At 35.4% G+C, this 22836-nt stretch overlaps 1 protein-coding gene across 1 annotated transcript in view; it reads left to right on the plus strand.

The window, feature by feature from the left end:
* The window catches only part of STPG4 (sperm-tail PG-rich repeat containing 4), a 99346-nt gene that overhangs the window by 17174 nt on the left and 59336 nt on the right, over positions 1-22836 (plus strand). Inside the window, exons 4-5 of the mRNA XM_053709347.1 lie at positions 6692-6756; positions 10971-11025. Of these exons, the coding sequence (XP_053565322.1) occupies positions 6692-6756; positions 10971-11025 (120 nt within the window). The remainder of the gene's footprint in view (positions 1-6691; positions 6757-10970; positions 11026-22836) is intronic.

The raw sequence follows: 22836 nt of genomic DNA on the forward strand, positions 1-22836 counted from the left end.
TCCGCGGGCTTTTTTCTGGCCGCACCATAAATTTAACTCTGGTATCGAGAGTTAAAACAAATGCTGCGTTAGGCTCCAAAAAAGGAGCGTAGAGCATTTTTACCGCAAAAGCAACTCTCGATACCAGAGTTGCTTACGGACGCGGCCGGCCTCAAAAACGTGCTCGTGCACGATTCTCCCATAGGAAACAATGGGACTGTTTGAGCTGAAAAAAAACCTAACACCTGCAAAAAAGCAGCGTTCAGCTCCTAACGCAGCCCCATTGTTTCCTATGGGGGAACACTTCCTACGTCTGCACCTAACACCCTAACATGTACCCCGAGTCTAAACACCCCTAATCTTACACTTATTAACCCCTAATCTGCCGCCCCTGCTATCGCTGACCCCTGCATTACACTTTTAACCCCTAATCTGCCGCTCCGTAAAACGCCGCCACCTACGTTATCCCTATGTACCCCTAATCTGCTGCCCTAACATCGCCGACCCCTATGTTATATTTATTAACCCCTAATCTGCCCCCCACAACGTCGCCGACACCTACCTACACTTATTAACCCCTAATCTGCCGAGCGGACCTGAGCGCTACTATAATAAAGTTATTAACCCCTAATCCGCCTCACTAACCCTATCATAAATAGTATTAACCCCTAATCTGCCCTCCCTAACATCGCCGACACCTAACTTCAATTATTAACCCCTAATCTGACGACCGGAGCTCATCGCTACTATAATAAATGGATTAACCCCTAAAGCTAAGTCTAACCCTAACACTAACACCCCCCTAAGTTAAATATAATTTTTATCTAACTAAATAAATTAACTCTTATTAAATAACTTATTCCTATTTAAAGCTAAATACTTACCTGTAAAATAAATCCTAATATAGCTACAATATAAATTATAATTATATTATAGCTATTTTAGGATTAATATTTATTTTACAGGCAACTTTGTAATTATTTTAACCAGGTACAATAGCTATTAAATAGTTAATAACTATTTAATAGTTACCTAGTTAAAATAATAACAAATTTACCTGTAAAATAAATCCTAACCTAAGTTATAATTAAACCTAACACTACCCTATCAATAAAATAATTAAATAAACTACCTACAATTACCTACAATTAACCTAACACTACACTATCAATAAATAAATTAAACACAATTGCTACAAATAAATACAATTAAATAAACTAGCTAAAGTACAAAAAATAAAAAAGAACTAAGTTACAGAAAATAAAAAAATATTTACAAACATAAGAAAAATATTACAACAATTTTAAACTAATTACACCTACTCTAAGCCCCCTAATAAAATAACAAAGCCCCCCAAAATAAAAAATTCCCTACTATTCTAAATTAAAAAAGTTACAAGCTCTTTTACCTTACCAGCCCTGAACAGGGCCCTTTGCGGGGCATGCCCCAAGAATTTCAGCTCTTTTGCCTGTAAAAGAATAAATACAATACCCCCCCCCCCAACATTACAACCCACCACCCACATACCCCTAATCTAACCCAAACCCCCCTTAAATAAACCTAACACTAAGCCCCTGAAGATCTTCCTACCTTGTCTTCACCATCCAGGTATCACCGATCCGTCCTGGCTCCAAGATCTTCATCCAACCCAAGCGGGGGTTGGCGATCCATAATCCGGTGCTCCAAAGTCTTCCTCCTATCCGGCAAGAAGAGGACATCCGGACCGGCAAACATCTTCTCCAAGCGGCATCTTCGATCTTCTTCCATCCGGTGCGGAGCGGGTCCATCTTGAAGCAGGCGACGCGGATCCATCCTCTTCTTCCGATGTCTCCCGACTAATGACGGTTCCTTTAAGGGACGTCATCCAAGATGGCGTCCCTCGAATTCCGATTGGCTGATAGGATTCTATCAGCCAATCGGAATTAAGGTAGGAATTTTCTGATTGGCTGATGGAATCAGCCAATCAGAATCAAGTTCAATCCGATTGGCCGATCCCATCAGCCAATCAGATTGAGCTCGCATTCTATTGGCTGATCGGAACAGCCAATAGAATGCGAGCTCAATCTGATTGGCTGATTGGATCAGCCAATCGGATTGAACTTGATTCTGATTGGCTGATTCCATCAGCCAATCAGAAAATTCCTACCTTAATTCCGATTGGCTGATAGAATCCTATCAGCCAATCGGAATTCGAGGGACGCCATCTTGGATGACGTCCCTTAAAGGAACCGTCATTAGTCGGGAGACATCGGAAGAAGAGGATGGATCCGCGTCGCCTGCTTCAAGATGGACCCGCTCCGCACCGGATGGAAGAAGATCGAAGATGCCGCTTGGAGAAGATGTTTGCCGGTCCGGATGTCCTCTTCTTGCCGGATAGGAGGAAGACTTTGGAGCACCGGATTATGGATCGCCAACCCCCGCTTGGGTTGGATGAAGATCTTGGAGCCAGGACGGATCGGTGATACCTGGATGGTGAAGACAAGGTAGGAAGATCTTCAGGGGCTTAGTGTTAGGTTTATTTAAGGGGGGTTTGGGTTAGATTAGGGGTATGTGGGTGGTGGGTTGTAATGTTGGGGGGGGGGTATTGTATTTATTCTTTTACAGGCAAAAGAGCTGAAATTCTTGGGGCATGCCCCGCAAAGGGCCCTGTTCAGGGCTGGTAAGGTAAAAGAGCTTGTAACTTTTTTAATTTAGAATAGGGTAGGGAATTTTTTATTTTGGGGGGCTTTGTTATTTTATTAGGGGGCTTAGAGTAGGTGTAATTAGTTTAAAATTGTTGTAATATTTTTCTTATGTTTGTAAATATTTTTTTATTTTCTGTAACTTAGTTCTTTTTTATTTTTTGTACTTTAGCTAGTTTATTTAATTGTATTTATTTGTAGCAATTGTGTTTAATTTATTTATTGATAGTGTAGTGTTAGGTTAATTGTAGGTAATTGTAGGTAGTTTATTTAATTATTTTATTGATAGGGTAGTGTTAGGTTTAATTATAACTTAGGTTAGGATTTATTTTACAGGTAAATTTGTTATTATTTTAACTAGGTAACTATTAAATAGTTATTAACTATTTAATAGCTATTGTACCTGGTTAAAATAATTACAAAGTTGCCTGTAAAATAAATATTAATCCTAAAATAGCTACAATATAATTATAATTTATATTGTAGCTATATTAGGATTTATTTTACAGGTAAGTATTTAGCTTTAAATAGGAATAAGTTATTTAATAAGAGTTAATTTATTTCGTTAGATAAAAATTATATTTAACTTAGGGGGGTGTTAGTGTTAGGGTTAGACTTAGCTTTAGGGGTTAATCCATTTATTAGAATAGCGGTGAGCTCCGATCGGAAGTTTAGGGGTTAATAATTGAAGTTAGGTGTCGGCGATGTTAGGGAGGGCAGATTAGGGGTTAATACTATTTATGATAGGGTTAGTGAGGCGGATTAGGGGTTAATAACTTTATTATAGTAGCGCTCAGGTCCGCTCGGCAGATTAGGGGTTAATAAGTGTAGGCAGGTGTCGGCGACGTTGAGGGGGGCAGATTAGGGGTTAATAAATATAATATAGGGGTCGGCGGTGTTAGGGGCAGCAGATTAGGGGTACATAGGGATAACGTAGGTGGCGGCGATTTGCGGTCGGAAGATTAGGGGTTAATTATTGTAAGTAGCTGGCGGCGACGTTGTGGGGGGCAGGTTAGGGGTGAATAAATATAATACAGGGGTCGGCGGGTTTAGGGGCAGCAGATTAGGGGTACATAAGTATAACGTAGGTGGCGGTCGGCAGATTAGGGGTTAAAAATTTTAATCGAGTGGCGGCGGTGTGGGGGGAGCTCGGTTTAGGGGTACATAGGTAGTTTATGGGTGTTAGTGTACTTTAGGGTACAGTAGTTAAGAGCTTTATAAACCGGCGTTAGCCAGAAAGCTCTTAACTCCTGCTATTTTCAGGCGGCTGGAATCTTGTCGTTAGAGCTCTAACGCTCACTGCAGAAACGACTCTAAATACCAGCGTTAGAAAGATCCCATTGAAAAGATAGGCTACGCAAATGGCGTAGGGGGATCTGCGGTATGGAAAAGTCGCGGCTGAAAAGTGAGCGTTAGACCCTTTAATCACTGACTCCAAATACCAGCGGGCGCCCAAAACCAGCGTTAGGAGCCTCTAACGCTGGTTTTGACGGCTACCGCCGAACTCTAAATCTAGGCCTAAATTATCACAATTAGGGAAGGAAATCACACGAAAACAATCAAGAGCTTAAAATAGCAGTTGGATACAACTATTAAACATTTCCATGCAGTATAAGAATGCTTTCAAATTTTGCCTCTCTCACATTTGTAATCATAAGGAACAACATGTATATCCCTGGGACTTTAGTTATTGAAAAGAACAATATCTGGGAGAAGGTGCTTTTTGTGGCAATCTGATTTATCATTGTTGTCCAGAGACAGATTTGCATTTAGCGCACATTTGATCGCTTCCGTTTTTAAGGGATAGGGACATTGGAGAGAAATCGAGCTTGTGCACAAATCTGATCTGAACAGGCCGCTGTTAGGATGAAATTTAGCCCCATTTTACAAAGATAAGAAAACATATTGTAGGCTCACCTGCTTCTGTCAAGGCAAACCCCATAGGAGAGTTCTACTCTGATGCTTTTCAATATGTTATAATATGTACATTTACCTTAAAGGGACAGTAAACCCAAAGTATTTATTTCATTATTCAGATAGAGAATACACTTTTAAAAAAAGTTTCCAATTTACTTCTATTATCATATTTGCTTCCTTCTCCTGTTATTCTTTGTTGAAGAGATACCTAGGTATGTAGCATGCACATGCCTGAAGCACTACATGACAGTAAATAGCGCTGCCATCTAGTGCTCCTGCTAATGTATAACATGGTTGCAAAACTGCTGCCATATAGTGCTACAGCCACGTGCACACTTCTGAGCTTACATCCTTGCTTTTCAACAAAGGATAACAAGAAAACCAAGAAAATTTGATAATAGAAGAATATTGGAAAGTTGTTTAAAATTGTGTGCTCTATCTGAATCATGAAAGAAGAAACAAATGGGTTTTATGTCCCTTTAATTGTGTTTGCAGCTTTTATTAAACCACTCTGTGAGACCAGGGAGAGCCCATTTGAGTGACAACCCTTGGACACCTTGCAGATGGATTTATGTGTCCTATTTCTCTGCACAGTAAACAGAAAATAGACATCTATAAAATGTCACCAAATATCCGAACCCCGTAAACAGAGCCAGAGATTCTTTTGTTGCATCTCTTGGGAAATATCTTGTGTTTAGCACCTTCAACTACCAATATTTATAAAATATTATGTGTTCATTCATTTCAAAAGGAGAGAACAGTATATGTTAATAATTGAGTATGTATACATATATAATATAGATATGTATATTAGAGATAAATGATAGATAGATAGATAAATGATAGATAGATAAATGATAGATAGAAAGATAGATTGATAGATGAATGATAGATTGATAGATAGCTAAATAGATAAATAAATTATTAATTGATAAATAGATAGATATATAGATAGATAAATAAATAATAGCTAGATAGATAGATAAATGATAGATAAATAATAGATAGGTAAATAGACAGATAACTGATAGATAGATAGATAGATAGATAGATAGATAGATGAATGAATGATAGATTGATAGATAGCTAAATAGATAGATAGATAAATTATAAATTGATAGATAGATAGATAAATGATAGATAGATAAGATAGATAGATAGATAGATAAATAATAGATAGATAAACAGATAGATAAATGATAGATAGATAGATAAGATAGATACATAATAGATAAATGATAGATAGATGAATGAGATTTATAGATAGCTAAATGATAGATAGATAGCTCGCGCGTAACTGTTAATGCGCCACTCGCAATCTGGTCCAAGAAATCAGTAGAAGAAAAAAATACCTTTGGTAAACTCAAATTATCATTTTATATTATGTATAGAAAATAATCCATGTAATTTAAAATTATTATTTCCCATGACTTATGTGCTCATTGTTTCTTATATTTAAATACCTTAATGTCCTCAGGATTAGCAAATGCAATTAATTTCTATTTTTTTTTTTTTTTTTAAAAGTACTTTATTTCTATGTATGTTCAGCATTTTTTGTTGTGCAAAAATTTTTCTAATAGTGCACTATGCAGAGAAAAGTCGGTTCTTTCTATTTAAAAAATTAAAAATACTAAACATATTTTCAATGTTAGCAGAAATACGAAATGTCATACAATCTATTGTTGCAATTGTAGTTGTAATTTTTTTTAAAAAAAAAAGAGTTATAAATGAATATTCAAATTTATATTACTTGACAGCTTTAGTATATGTTTCAAGTGTTATACCTTTTCCATATCATCTTTATACATCCTTTTTTTATCCAATTCACTTACTGGAAAGTACTATAACCTTCTGAGCCCATCATAACACTTCATAACACTTCAAAACACTTCTTTGGTGGTTGTAATAATTAGATATGTTGGATAAAGTGTCTTTAAACATGGGGAGATTAGAAAGATTTTCTTATAGTAAGATATGTGCTGACATATATTATCTTGTGCACTAAATGCAGACTTTGCTACTTTGTATTGCATTATCTTGTGCACTACATTATATGCAGACTTTGCTACTTTGTATTTCAGTGTGCTAACTTTGTCTATTTATATGATTTGCAGGAAATTAACACTGATCCATGTCAGTATGACCTCTCTGCACAACCAATAAAATATTTTTCTTGCAAGTAAGTATGTAATTCAGAACTTTTCTGATTTTATAAAACTTTGCAGCTGTGCCAAATCTGATTTGTGTTCATAGGATTTTAATGGGTCATTATAGTGTTAAAATGACATGCTCTAATCTGTGGTCTGTGGCTCCCAAGCAGGACTTTAAGTTTGTGTTTAACCCCCTAGCATTACAGCATCACTAGTGTTAAAATTAGACATGCTCTAACAGATCAGAAAATATAATTTTAACACTATAGTAGCCCTTTAAAGGGACATGAAACCCCCAACATTTCCTTGAAACACACACATTTTCTTTTTAATAATTCAGTTAGAGCATTCCATTTTTTTTTTAAATTCCAGTTTCCTTAGTTCTTGTCATATTCTTTGTTGAAGAGAATACATAGGCAGGTAGTGTGCACATGCCTGAAAAACGATGGGGCAGCAGTTTGTGAAATTAGCATATATCACAGTATTATTAACCGTTGGATGTTGGCTGCCTTACTATAATGTAATACTTGTTTAATATAAAAGGGTTGGCAGTGCACTATACATAGTGACCAATGACACAACCTCTCAGAGCTGTGTGCACTGTAGTTAATAATAAGCCTATTGTCCTGTATTCAGATATTTCTAAAGTTATCATTTTATAGTTTCCTACAAGTGGGCCATTTAGAAATGCTGTTCCCTTTAGCTGGTTTAATGCCATTTCTTGACAAAAAAGGGTAAAATCAAATTGGTCACATAGGGGCATTATGTAATAAAAAATGTTATATATCATAGTTATTTGCATCTAATTAATAGTATAAATGATGGAAATCCCCACGGAACAAACACTTCTGATTTCATCACACCAGTAAACTTTCTTAAATATACAAACAAGCCAAAGTTTTATGAAATACTAAAGCTGATGTGGTGCCACTCTTCAAAAAGGGAAGCAGGGATGATCCAGGAAGCTATAGACCAGTTAGTCTGACATCAATAGTGGGGAAGATATTTGAAGGGATTATAAGGGATTATATTGATGAGCATATTCGTGTAAACAAGATTATGAGTTCTAATCAGCATGGCTTTAGGAGAAATAGATCATGTCAAACTAATCTAATTAGATTCTACGAGGAAGTAAGTAAAAATATAGATAAAGGGGAATCAGTTGATGTGATATACTTAGATTTTGCAAAGGCATTTGATACAGTGCCACATGAGAGATTAATGCACAAAATTAAGGGACTGGGAATAGCTGAAAATGTTAGCTCATGGATAAATAACTGGATAAAAGATAGGGAGCAACGAGTAGCAGTAAATGGATCATACTCAGATTGGACAAAGGTAATCAGTGGCGTCCCCCAGGGATCAGTACTGGGCCCTGTTCTTTTTAATATTTTTATAAATGACTTGGAGCAAGGATTAAATAGCGACATCTCTATTTTTGCAGATGATACTAAGTTAAGTAAGGTCATTAGGTCAGAGCAGGATGAACTCTCTTTGCAAAGGGATTTGCTAAAATTAGAACTATGGGCAAGTGAATGGAAAATGAGATTTAATACAGAAAAATGGAAATTTTGGAAGTAAAAATAAGCAGGCTATGTATTTTTTAAATGGGACAAGACTTAGCCAAACACAGGAGGAAAGGGATTTGGGAGTAGTAATAGATAACAAGCTAAAGATGAGTGCACAATGCAGGGCAGCGGCTTCAAAGGCTAATAAGATACTAGCATGTATTAAAAGAGGCATTGATTCAAGGGAGGAAAGCATAATTCTGTCATTATATAAAGCCCTGGTAAGACCTCACCTTGAGTTTGGAGTGCAGTTCTGGGGACCGATTGCTAAAAAAGATATTGCAGAACTAGAAAAAGTTCAGAGAAGGGCCACAAAGCTAATAAGGGGATTGGAGAAATTAACCTATGAGGAGAGGCTAGCCAAACTGGGTCTGTTCTCTTTAGAAAAAAGGCGCTTGAGAGGTGACATGATTACTTTATATAAATATATTCAAGGCCCATATACAGAGATGGCAGAAGCTCTTTTTATTCCAAGAAAATTGGTTCTAACAAGAGGTCATAATTTAAGGTTGGAGGAAAGGAGATTTAATCTCCTGCAACGGAAACGTTTTTTCACTGTAAGAGCAATAAAATTGTGGAACTCATTACCAAAGGAGGTAGTGAATGCCAATACCATAGATACATTTAAAAATAGTCTGGATAAATTTCTGTATATAAACAAAATTCATGGATATGATTGCTAGTATTAAATGGGTCACATTTTAATGGGGTTATTTAAGCTTAACTGGAGCTTTTTGTAAGTATTTTAGATTTGTATAGGTTGAACTCGATGGACTTCAGTCTTTTTTCAACCTTATCTACTATGTTACTATGTTACTATGTTATCCATTCCTTGAAAAACAGCCATCCTAAAATCTGCCAATGGGCCTGCTATACCTACTTGCAAGTCTGAGCGTGGTTCTTGTTTACTGTCATGATTGATCACCTATCTGCACTCTTTTTTAAAGGGATATGAAACCCAAAAATGTATTTTATGATTGAAACAGAGCATACCATTTAAGAAAAGCTTCCAATTTACTTCTTTTATCAAATTTTCCTTGTTCCCATGATATTCTGGGATACACTACATGGCAGTAAATATGCATATGGATATCATTCTTGCAAAACTGCTGCTAAATAGTGCCCGAGACACATGCATACTCCTTAGCTTACGTCCCTGATTTTCATGAAATGTTACCAAGAGAACGAAAAAAATGTGATAATAGAAGTAACTTAGAAATTATAATTGCATGCTCAGTCTGAATCATGAAAGAGGCAAAGGGTAATTAAGTGGAGAGAGAAAAATTTACGTGACACTCGTGGTAAATGTTACTTTCCTAAATAAAGTTATTATTCACTTGTGGTATATATTAATTAAACTCTCAGATAGATGTGGCTTACACAGTAAAATATTACTTAGAGTAAAAGTTGACTTTAATGGACAACAGGTAAATAAAAAAAAAAGGTTAAAAACAAGAACAAGAGATAAAAATCAGGTTGTACAGTACAATAGTAAACTCCTAGGATTACATTAAAAAACCCTCATGGATCCATGGGGAAAAAAAATATAAAAACATGTACAGATATACACAGACTATAGCAATAGTAATAATGCACTTTGCTGCACTAAGTTTAAAATATATTATATTATTATATTATTATATAATAAAATGTTTCCATCTCCACTTAATTACCCTTTGCCTCTGTCTAGAGGCGCCTGGGAGATAACCACTTTAATAGCATTTACCTCCCTGGTGGCTACTAGGTACCACCACCCTTAGGCACATAGGGGTCTAGTTGGCGCGGGTCCAATAATTTGTTCCTATGAATCATGAAAGAACAATTTTAGGTTTCATATCCCTTTAAGCTTGTTTTCCTTAAAGGTAAGTTCCACCATGTTTGGACAATAGGTAAAAAACAACAACAGTATAACCATCATAAGCAAACAGAGGTGGGATGGTGAGCTCTATTCAGCTTATTACCTGCCCTGGGCTCTTCTTCTTCCTTATATCATATGGACCATATAATTTACTTGTAACTGGGGAAGGGAGTCCCACCTATCATAAATACTTTTTTCTTGATTTGTGGGATCTATACCACTCATAACTTCACACTAAAAGTTACAGGTGCGCTATCACTGGGTATAGAATGACAAAAGCTTTATGAAAAATAGAAATTGCTGTTTATTTGGTTACATATTGTACACTTAATAAAAGGGAAGCAAAGCCACAATTAGACTTCCATAATTTAATAAGAGCACATCATTTTAAACAACTTTACAATTTACTTAAATTCTCAAAATTGCTTCGTACTCTTGCATCCTTTGTTGAAGAGTAAAACTAGGTAGGGTTGTAAAAGTAGCGTGCATGTGTCTTTTTTACTTTATGGCAGCAGTATTTGCAACACTGTATAACACTGCTTATATGTTGCAGAACATTGCTGTCATAGTATGAAAGACACATGCACGCTCCTCAGCTCTTATAAACCTATTTAGATTTACTCTATTAACAAAGGATGCCAAGTGAATGAAGCAAATTTGATAGCAGAAGTGAACTGGAAAGTTGTACAAAATTAAATGCTGTGTCTAAATCATGAAAGTTTAATTTTGTCTTTACTGTCCCTTTAAATGTTTGTCAATTGTAAAATAAAATTTTATTATCCATTAATAAAAATGTTTTATAATATTCTTTTTGCAGGCAATTTATGTTTCGGTCTACAGTTAAGAGATTTCCATCAGCATGCTTTGCCCCTGTAAGTAATTCAATACCCCCAGCTCAGGCCATTGTTATGTGCTGATTTCTGCTAATTTATTTTTTACATCATACAGCTTTAAAATATTATACAAAAAAGAAGCAGCAATTCACAAATGGGCAAACATATCAACACTTAATTCAGAAAAAAATGAATATAAAAACCTAATTGTAGCATTTTCAATGGGTACAAATGGGCTTGGCCAATCCAGACTTTATCACGGTCTGACATGTTACAGCCAATTACCCATAACCATAGGCTGATAATCACTATTCCCCATCTCCATTTATGCATCTTTTAATACATCATTGTTATAAATATTTAAAGGTACAGAAGCAATGGACCCGATTACAAGTGTATATATACAGTATATGTGTGTATATATATATATATATATATATATATATATATATACACGCACACAAGTGTATATACAGTACTGTATGTGTATATATACTTATAATCATATATACATATACATACACTTGTATATATACACATATATATAAATACACGCACACAAGTGTATATATGTGTATATATACTTATAATCATATATACATACAAATACACATGTATTTACACATATATATATATATATATATATATATATATATACTCATACCCTTTCCATTCAAATACCTTGTCATATAGTATATGCCCTTTAACCTTTATAAAACTTTTTACATTATATTTATATATAAATAATTTTTTTATCAGATAGTGTATATATAAGTGTAACACTTTATTTTAATGTGTTTATGATGTGTTCGGTGCACATTTTAAAAAAACTTTTACTCTTTATGCTAGGTCTCTAACGCGCTAAGCTGACACGCGCACTTTTAGTTTGTCCTTGATCAAACACATTTACTTTCAACTTGTAATACACTCACAAGTAAGCGTGGGTGCGATATATGTTATAGTGACCCATGCTAACAACAACACACCACTTGTATTCTAGCCCAATATGTGCTAGCGATATTGCTAATATTGATTCAATATTTAATTTTACAATTGATCTATAAATGTAAACCAGATATTGACATATGAATAACCATATCACATATGTCCTCATATTACTCCCAATACAATACTCATCATCATGTCCTATATTTACCTAATTCTTATTACTGACCAAAACCAGAATTTCAAAATGAGGACAATTTTATAGAAACTTTTTTTCCTTATTTTCAATCGCTTGAAACTTGTTAAAGTTCATAAATAAAATATCCTGTAAATCTATTTAAACTTGATGGCTAAAGATATTAGTAAGTACATCTTTTTATACAAGGGGCAGACAATATAATTGACCAAATTCTCAATTCCCTTCCTGGCAACCTCACATGTTAAATAATAATTCTTTCAAAAGTAGAAACATCTTTTTAGTGGAACTCAATGAAGTGTTGAGCCATGGTAGAACAAGGATTATCATGTAACAAGCTGTGGGCTTGCTCAATTTATTGGATGTTGTCACGACCAAGCTTCTACATAGCACATGTTGGGTGTCCGCACTCTCCCTGGTGCACTACTTTGTGTTGGCTTTCAGGCGTGCTAATTCTGAGTATGGCGTGCTATTTAAGGCCTTCTTAGCATTCTCTCTTTGCCCGTGTATTGAAGTTACTTAAAGGTGCTCTAATTGTCTTTGGATTGCTACTGTGTTTTGACCCCTTGCCTAGACTTTGACTTTTTTTTTGGATTCTGCTTGTAACCTCTGATCCCTGGGTTTTCTTCAACTATTCTTTTGTATCCTGTCTGGTTTGGCCTCTTTGTCTGGACTGTACTATTCTTTTGGATTTTGATTTGGTACCTCTTTTGTTTGTAAGTGGCCGAACCTGCCTGTCTGACTACATCTTGGCCTATTACTACTGGTCATGTCCTGTGCTCCATCTGTTTTGCTGGGACCTTGTGTTTTACTTATTATTTCCCAACCTAAGAGATGTACATTACCTTACCAAGCCGTGATATATCACTAATCTTAGTTCTAGTGCCATGATCATAATTCCAACATAATGTTAGGAACACTGTGTACATGGGATTAAATCTTTGATAAAGGGAAAGCAAAAAGCATCAAACTATACTATGGGGGTTAGTTAGAAAGCTAAACTGTAAGTGCTTTTATACTTTTGTACAACAAAGGATGAATTTTAATGGACTTTTACTCTCCTCATAATATTTTATTTTGGGCTAGTGTGGATTGTGATTTATGCTTTGCCACTGGAACAATTTCTATCAGCTTTACAAATTAACAAGCTCTACGTTTGTTTCTATTATATTTAATTGTTTAAATTGTAACATGAGGCCTGATGAAATTTTCAACTTTCTTATAAAACTTGGGTACAAAATATTACCTAGGGTATGGAACTTAATTATCATACAATTTAGCTTCCCTCAAAGGAAAAATACTTATATTCTAATAAAAACCCTACTTCTCTCGGTAATTACTTCTGAAAGTTACTCTCTATGTTAGTGTGACATGTCAAGAAGAACTCAATAGAACATAGTCCTAAATCATGTTAAGTGGATAAATATATAGCTGTAACATCCACTGTAGGCCATCAGTAGCTTTCCTGTCACTTAAAGTAATCTGCAAAGTGCAACAAATCCTTAAATGTCTTTCAAGAAATTAGGTAGGACTAAAACTAAGGACTGTAAAAGACAGTCAACCTAATCAGATAATGGCTCCAATAATGAGCTGATGCAGACTATTGCTCTTCCTTTAACTGGTCTAGTACCTGTGGTAGGTTATGGAAAATAGGTATAAATGGGCATTTAATATGAATATAATTCATTGTGGCATAATCTACAAATCCCAAACTCAGGCCATCATGAAATAATTCTCAGTTCATAGCTGAAATGGTTAGTGGAATTGCAAGACAATGATGCTTTAGAATCTGTATCGGTCAAATGTCTAAGAGCTTCTGATATGTACTAATTTTTTATATATGATAACTATACCTTTATCTGCTTGTCTGATTACTATGGAGTCATTAATGTTTTAAAAATTCTATAACACTTTGCTCAGCAGGAGTTAGATTGCCATTGGTTTTATACATCTTTTCAGCTGAGTCAGTTAGGCCTCCTTTACACTCCTTTGAAACAATTCTAGTTGATTCCCTCTAGCTGAAGTAAGATAAAAAAATCAGATTTTGATCTTAAAAATCTAAATTTCTTAATTTAGTATTTGTAACACAGTCTGATTCAAAGTTTAAGGTATGATTAATAGTATAAAGTGCCACATGTACTACCTACTCATCTGCATTTGGAATGTGGAAAATACATTTTAGTTTCATGACATTCCAGATCCCCTCCTGGACCTCATGTATAACTCTATTTTTAAGGAGAGTTACCATATCCTTTATTGGCTCAGGAATGTCAACATTTAAAGTTATTTAATAGCATAATTTTTATTTCAATATTTTGAGCATGCCAAAGGGGAGGCTATTTAATAGCAAATATCTGTTTAGTTTGTTAGGATAACCCTGATATTTTTAACTTGAAAAGACATTTCTTAGCTTTTAATATCTAGCATTCACTGTGATATATTTGTTATACTCAGTCCCTTTTTAGCAAACATATCACAAATAAATTACTTGGCAAGGCCTTGGTAAATATACTGTGTGAAAGTATCAACTCCCTCCTGTGGAATGAAAATGGACCTTTGGGAGCTGTTAAAGGGGCGCAGGAGTATTTCTTCCTTTGCTGCATGTAAAAAAAAAATTGATTTTTTTTTTTTTAAATTTAATACAGATTTTGGTTTTCTGTATTTATGGTTGTGAGTTGTTAACCAATAAAACAATGAGAAACCTGCTTTTCAACAAGAGATCAAGTCATATGGTCTATTTGCACTTTGTTAGCTTCAAAACCAAAATATCATAAAAAAATAAACATTTTTGAAATTTTTAAATAGTGCTTTTTATATGCATAAGATCCCTGTCCCTGTTGCAATTATTATCAAGTCTCCCAATTTTGATTCAGTTACCATGGCAACACCAACTCAGACACAATGACCCTTTAAAACATTTTTTGTAAAATTAGATGTAAAAATATGGCTTATTTAAGGTAATCATAGCTAGTTTGTAATATAGATTTGTAATTAAAAAAGGAATTTCATAAAATTATGTTTGTAAACAATTTTTTAAGTTTAAAAAAAAAAGTATTTAATTATCCTTGGTATTAATGGCATTATGTACTTAAATAGGTTGCTGAAAATATCAGGTTTCCTCAGCTTCTGCTCATCAAGTCTAGTGTAATGTGTGCTTTAAATGCCACCACATAGAGGCAACTCCCAAGTTACTTAGAAGTTAAGTCAGCCACCCACAAGCAACTGGTATAGTACACAATCTAATATCAGCTAGCAAGAAGCAGATGGGTGGAATTCTCACATACCCACTTTTTAGGATAACAAAATAATGAAATTGACAGAATGGCAGCCAGTGCAGAGATCATAGAGCTCCTAACAGTATTGTGGGATTGTAACAGTTTTGGAGCTCTCCCCTGCTGTCCTTCCTCTGTTTTAACTGTCCCAGTTTCTCAAATTAAAGTAGTGACTGCCCATACTCGGCCCATGCCACCAACCAGCTAACCCAACCTATGGACTGCCACAACCCCTGTCAGTAATGGCTCTACCCATAAGACACACAGAACTCCACCCACAATCCTACCTCAAAGTGTAGGCCTCACAGTTCCAGAAGCCCTCAGGGATATGTTGAGATTATGGTGGGAGGTCAAACTAATGTTTGAGTTAAAGAGTGATTCATGCAGCAGCATTTGAGCCCTGAGTGTTACCATTGACCTTCATGTATGTTCTGCATGTTTGTCAGGGAATTGTGCAATGAGGCAGCAGCTGACCAGCACTAACTGCTATAATAGCCCTAAACCGCTGTTTGCAACTACTAAAGTGTTGGTATTGCTATTCATTTTTCAAGACCACAAACACTCATTTGTATGGGAAATATATATTTGTATACTGAAGATACTATCAAACAAAACATAATCTTATATTATGCCTTTAAATACAAATTATAATGTGCTTTCTTATAAGTATCAATGTGCTCCTCTCAGAGGTCTCCTTACTTATAGCTAGTGTCCTTAAACTTTACACTGTATGGCATCCTATTGAGTGTCTTATATTGCAGCTTCGGGTTTCTTTACAGAAGGAAACATAAATGGCTCTTTCTGTTCTTTAACAGTTTATTGCTAGACAAATGGTACATTGAACCATTATCCTGCCACTCATAGAAATGGGTTATCAATAACTTATCATTAAGTGACCTTTCATACAATGATTTGGAGTCATATATTCCTTAAAGGAATATTCAATATTAATCTTCCTTTAAATGTTTAATTAAAGGGACAGTAAAGTCCACAAAAAAAATATTTTTTTCAAATAGGGCATGTCATTTTAAACAACTTTCCAATTTACTTTTATCAACAATTTTGCTTTGTTCTCTTGGTATTCTAGTTGAAAGCTAAACCTAGGAAGGCTCATATGATAATTTCTAAGCCATTGAAGGCCGTCTCTTTTTTATTAGCTTTTCACAGCAGGGGAGAGCTAGCTCATGTAGGCCATATAGATAGCATTGTAATCACGCCCGTGGCTAGTGGCAGACACTGCACTAATTGGCAAAAATGCAAGTCAATAGATAATAACTAAAAGTCATGTGATCAGTGGGCTGTCAGAAGATGCTTAGATACCAGTTAGTCACAGAAGTAAAAAGTATATTAATATAACAGTGTTGGTTATGCAAAATTGGGGAATGGGTAATAAAGGGATTATCTATCTTTTTGAATAAAAACAATTCTGGTGTTGACTGTCCCTTTAAGGAAAATAAAACAATATTTTGCTGGCTTTTCTGTAAAATACTTCTGAACAGTGTGTTTTCAGTGCCTCCTATCAAATTTAGGGCTAGATTACAAGTGGCAGGGATTTTGTGGTTCTATGCATGCGTCAGATGTAGCACATGTATTACACGGTGAAAGTAAATGTGTTAACTGTTCGCTTGAGAGCAATTTAATTTAACACTCGCCTGGTTAGCATGACTTCATAGCTCTGGTTAAGTGTTAAACTCATTATACCAGCGCAACCCAATGAGCGCAAAAAGTTTACTTCTAGCACAATTAGCAATCGAGCATAAGCGCTAAATAGTGCTCCACTTGCAATCTGGCCCTTATTTTGCAAGCTTAATTCCTGATATAGAGCCAGATTACAAGGGGAGCACTATTTAGCGCTTTCTCTAGAGCGCTAATTGTGCTAGAAGTAAAATTGTGCTGAAGTTGAGTTGAAAGTAAAAAGTTTGTGCTCTTGAAACAGCCAGCTTGTGCGTGCGATATGGTTGCATTGAGCTCCATACCGCACACAATACAAGCACTGTTTTGACATGCTTGTGCACGCTTCCCCCATAGACATCAATGGGGAGAGCGGGTTAGAAAAAACCTAACACCTGCGATCATGGAATGAAAAGCTCTGTAACACAGCCCCATTGATGTCCATGGAGGAAAAAAAAGTAACTTTTAAACCTAACACCCTGACATAAAACCCTACGTCTAAACACCCTTAATCTTCCGCCCCCAACATCGCCGCCACCTACATAATGTTAGTAACCCCTAATCTGCTGCCCCCCAATATCGCGCTACCTAAATAAATTTATTAACCCCTAATCTGCCACTCCCGATATCGCCACCACTATACTAAAGTTATTAACCCCTATTCCCCTGTATCCCAACATCGCCCACACTATAATAAATCAATTAACCCCTATTCTACCACTCCCCGACATTGCAACAACTAAATAAAGCTATTAACCTCTGGCCTCCCACATCACTACCACTAAATAAATCTATTAACCCCTAAATCGCCAGCCCCCCACATCGCAAAAACATAAATTAAACTATATTAACCCCCTAAACCTAACCCTAACATAACCCTAACCCTAAAACCCCCTAATTTTAACATAATTAGAATAGAGCTAATTATTAACTAAATAATACATTTAAAACTAAATTCATACTTACCTGTGAAAAAAAAACACCCCAAAATAAAAAACCCTAATCTATAATAAACTACCAAGGGCCATTAAAAGGGCCTTTTGTAGGGCATTGCCCTAAAGTTAACAGCTCTTTTGCTAAAAAAGAAAATCAAACACCCCCTAACAGTATACATACCCCCACCCCCCAAACCCACAAAATAAAAATAAAGTAAAACCTAATCTACCCATTGCCCTGAAAAGGGCATTTGTATTGGCATTGCCCTTAAAAGGGCATTCAGCTCTTTTGCTGCCCATTAAAAATAAAACATGTCTATTCTAAAAAAAACAAAAACCCAAACTGATTTTTTTTTACACAAAATAACAAACGAATTATCACAAATTATAACAATTATTCCTATTCTAATACCCATTTAAAAAAAAATCAAACACCCCAAAATTCTATTGGCTGATTTAAATAGCCAATAGAATTTCAGTAGCTTTCATCTTTTTGGCTGATTTGAACAGCCAATAGGATTTCAGTAGCTCTCATCCTATTGGCTGATTTGAATTTCCAAAATCAAATCAGCCAATAGGAATGCAAAGGACACCATTTTTAATCGTGTACCTTGCATTGAAGATTCAGTATACAGCGGCGACCATATGAAGAGGATGCTCTGCACCAGATGTCTTCAGGATGGAGTCGCTCCGCTGGGGTAAAGATAGAAAATACTGCCAGGATGAAGATAGAAGATGGAGCCGCCTGCTGCCTGGATGAAGATGGAGCCGCCGGGATAAAGGTCCTTTGAGCGGGACTGGGTGGGTGGTGGGTTTTACTGTTGGGGGTCTGTATTTTTTTACAGGTAAAAGAGCTGTTTAACTTAGGGCATTTTAAGGGCTCATGGTAGTTTATTGTAGGCTAGGTTTTTTGTTTTTTTTTGGGTGGGCTTTTTTATTTTTATAGGGCTATTAGATTAGGTATAATTCAATTTTATTTTTCATAATTTAGCGTTTGTTATTTTTGTAATTTAGTATTTTTTATTTTTTGTAATTAGATATTTTGTAATTTTTATAGTAGTTATGATTTTTTTTAATGTGTAATATAGTTTATTTAATTTGTTAGTTAGTTTAATTTTAGTTTAATAGTTATATTAATTTAATTGTTAGTTTAAACTTAGTTTTTTTAATTTGACAGTTAAGTTTTAATTTTAATATAAAGTTAGGGGGGCGTTAGGTTTAGGGGCTACTAGTTTAACTTAGTTTATAGCGATGTGGGGGGCTTTCGGTTTAGGGTTTAATTTAGTATATTTCATTGTGGGGGGCTTGTAGTTTAGGGATTAATAGGTTTATTATAGTGGCGGCAGTGTAGGGTTAATAACTTTAGTATAGTGGGGCGATGTGGGTGGGCTGCAGATTAGGAGTTAATTATGTTTAAATAGTGTTGCAATGCGGGAGGATGGCAGTTTAAGGGTTAATAACTTTAGTATAGTGGTGACGATGTCGGGGAGCGGCAGAATAAGGGTTGCAATTTTTTATTAGTGGCAGCGATGTCGGGAGCGGCAGATTAGGGGTTAATAACTTTTTTTTTTTTTTAATTATTTTTATTGAGGCAAAGTAAAATACAATTATGTACAATGATGAAATCAGATCAACAATACAGGGAAATACCAACGAAAAGAAAAACCAGCATCAATAACAGAAGACCCGGCAATCATTGATCATACTTCATTCAAAATATATCGAAAATGTGTCAAAATAAAACAGTAATCAAAGCCTCTTGTTTTTGTTTTTTTTATGCTTTGTGAATAATGTTCTGCATCTTGTATCTTCAGACTAGATAATAGCAAAAATTCAATTCAGGAAAACCTGGTCTAAGTATAGAGAGGGGCGCGGGGAGAAGAAAAGAGAGAGGGAGAGAAGAGAGAAAAAAAAATAAATAAAAAAATAAAATAAAAATAATAATAATTCCCACAGACCCCCCCCATTTAGAAGGAACCTAAAAAGTTATTCAAAATCTAGTTGTTACCATAGTCCTAATATGACTATTTCTGAGTATCTAAAAGGGTATATTAGTTGATTTATTTCTTCTGGAGTAAATATTTTAATAAAGGCTGCCCATTTTTTTAAAAATGAGATTACTTCCTTTTCCGAGGTTAGAGATACGTCCATTTGTTCAATAACACATTGTTTTTTCATAAAATTTTTAATTTCTTGAATACTAGGTATTGAGGAATCTCTCCATTTTCCAAAAATTAAATTCCTCGTTGCCAGAATTGCCCCATTCCTAATTTTTTTTTGCTCCAAAGAGGATTCTGCTAAGAATACCACCCCTGCCAGCGAGAGAGAGAAAGTAGGAAGCTTCAATGTATTAATTAGCCAAAATTCTACCTTTTTCCATAATTGCCTAATCCTCGGGCATGACCATATCATATGGACTATATCCGCAGCTGGAAGAGAACACTTAGGACAAACATTGAAGTCATAATTATGCCATTTGAACCCTTTGAGCGGAGTATAATATGTTCTATAAAGTAGTTTAATGTGTGACTCCCTCCAGTTTGTGGATAGTGTAGTCTGAGCTAAAATATCTATAGAATTTTCCACCTGTTCTGTCTCAATGTCTAAATCTGGTGCTAATAGATTCCACTTTTGAGTTATCTGTTGAAGATTAAGTACCCCATCTTGACTTATCAACAGGTCATACCAGCACGATATAGATGATAGTTCGTTTTTAGCCAGAATGGGCCAGTTATCTAACTTTCCCCACGACCATGACCATCTGAACTTCTGTATTAACGAAAATAGATAATGCCTAGCTTGAAGATAAGCAAAGAAATCTTTATTGCTTAGATCAAATTCCTGTTTCAACCTTTCAAAGGTTTTGATCGATGCAGTACCCTGATCTATAAATTGAGACATAAGAAAGAGACCCTTTCTCTGCCAAATTTGAAATACTTGTGCTTGAATACCCTCCTGAAATTCTGGATTGCCACATAGTCCTTGAAACTTTGGAATAGTTAAATCAATATCGAGTTTGCGTCCTAATTTTTTCCAGGCTTGTATGACCTTATATATTGATTGAATACCCCTCACTTTTTTTGGGATTAACTGTGTCGGGCAGTGAATTAAAGCTGAGGGATTATAGGGAAATATAATGCTCCTCTCCAAACTATTATTAGTAAAATAATCCTTATTTAAGATCCAGTCTATTGCAATGCGCGAGAGGAAGACCAGGTTATATTTGTTAAGATCCGGAAGAGCCAATCCGCCATACCTCTTAGGAAGGTGGAGTTTATTTAAGGAAATTCGAGGTCTCTTGCATTTCCAGATAAAGTATCGCAGCGCCCTGTTTAAACTTTTCCAATCCCTGACTTTTAGCGTCACTGGAATATTTTGAAGAGGGTAAAGAATTTTAGGTAATAGAATCATTTTAAACAGAGCAATGCGCCCCGATAAGGATATTGGAAGCTTTTGCCAGCTTAACATATATTCTTTAATTTTGGCTAGGATGGGAGAGATATTGAGATTATACCATTCTTGTGGATTTGATGAAATATAGATCCCTAAGTATTTAAGATGGCTCAGCACCTCCCTAAATGGTGTCTTGTCAATTGAAAGCTCATTCTTCCTTACCCACAATATCTCTGACTTAGAAACATTTAGCTTATAGCCTGAAAAGGAACCAAATGCATTAGTTATCGAGATCAATCTCGGAATGTTGACTGCTGTATTGGACATATAAATTACCACATCATCAGCATATAAAGCAACTTTTGGTTCAACTGAACCAATCCTTATCCCTTGTATCCTCTGTCTAATTCTAATAGCCAATGGCTCAATCGCTAAATCGAATAAGAGTGGTGACAGAGGGCACCCCTGCCTTGTGCCCCTTTGTAAGTTGATTGGGTCGGATTCCAGTTTATTAATAATCAGTTTAGTTGTGGACTTAGAACAAAGGTTATTAATGAAAAGAGGGAAATTATCCTTAAAACCAAACCGCAATAAAGAATCAATAATATGGTGATGAAAGACCGAATCGAACGCTTTTTCTGCGTCTAATGCAATTATTGCTACGTCAGATTGATTTTGGGTTGTGGTTTCCGGGCAATTGTGAAAATAATCAAGAACTAAGCATAGTTCTCTGATCTTGGCTGCTATATTGCGCCTAGATATAAAACCTGCCTGATCTTTATTAATAAGATCCCCTATCACTTTTTGAAGTCTTTTAGCCAAGATTGATGTCAATAACTTGTAATCCGAGTTAAGTAGTGCTATAGGTCTATATGACTCTTTATTCAGAGGATCTTTCCCCGGTTTCAAAATTAATGTTGTTATCGATGCTGTAAAAGACATGGGTATAGATTTATTATCGACAAAGAAGTGATTAAATACTCTTCTTAGATGGGGTATTATAGTTGGGACAAGGAGCTTGTAAAACTCGTTAGGGAGAAAGTCTGGGCCAGGTGATTTATCTAAATGGGCTTCTTTAATTGCCAAGGTAATTTCTTGATCAGAGATAGGGGCATTAATTTTACCTACTGCCTCTTCATTTAAAACTGGATGGTCCAGTCCTTCCCAGAATAGCTCTGAAACTTCTTCATCTGATTCCCTATGTGAGTAGAGATCTCTATAATAAGTGAAAAAAACTTCGATAATTTCCCTAGAATTTTGAAGTATGGATCCTTGTTCTGAGAGTGAGTCGATAATAGAGCTTCCCTGTATGTTCTTAACTAAGTTCGCCATTAGTTTACCTGCCTTATTTCCATGCCTGTAAAATTTAGCTCTCATTTTATAATCCTCTTGGATTGCAGTGTGCAGTAAAAAATTGTCTCTCTCTCTCTTAGCAGAG

This window comes from Bombina bombina, chromosome 4 (assembly GCF_027579735.1).
Source record: "Bombina bombina isolate aBomBom1 chromosome 4, aBomBom1.pri, whole genome shotgun sequence".
Classification (NCBI taxonomy): domain Eukaryota; kingdom Metazoa; phylum Chordata; class Amphibia; order Anura; family Bombinatoridae; genus Bombina; species Bombina bombina.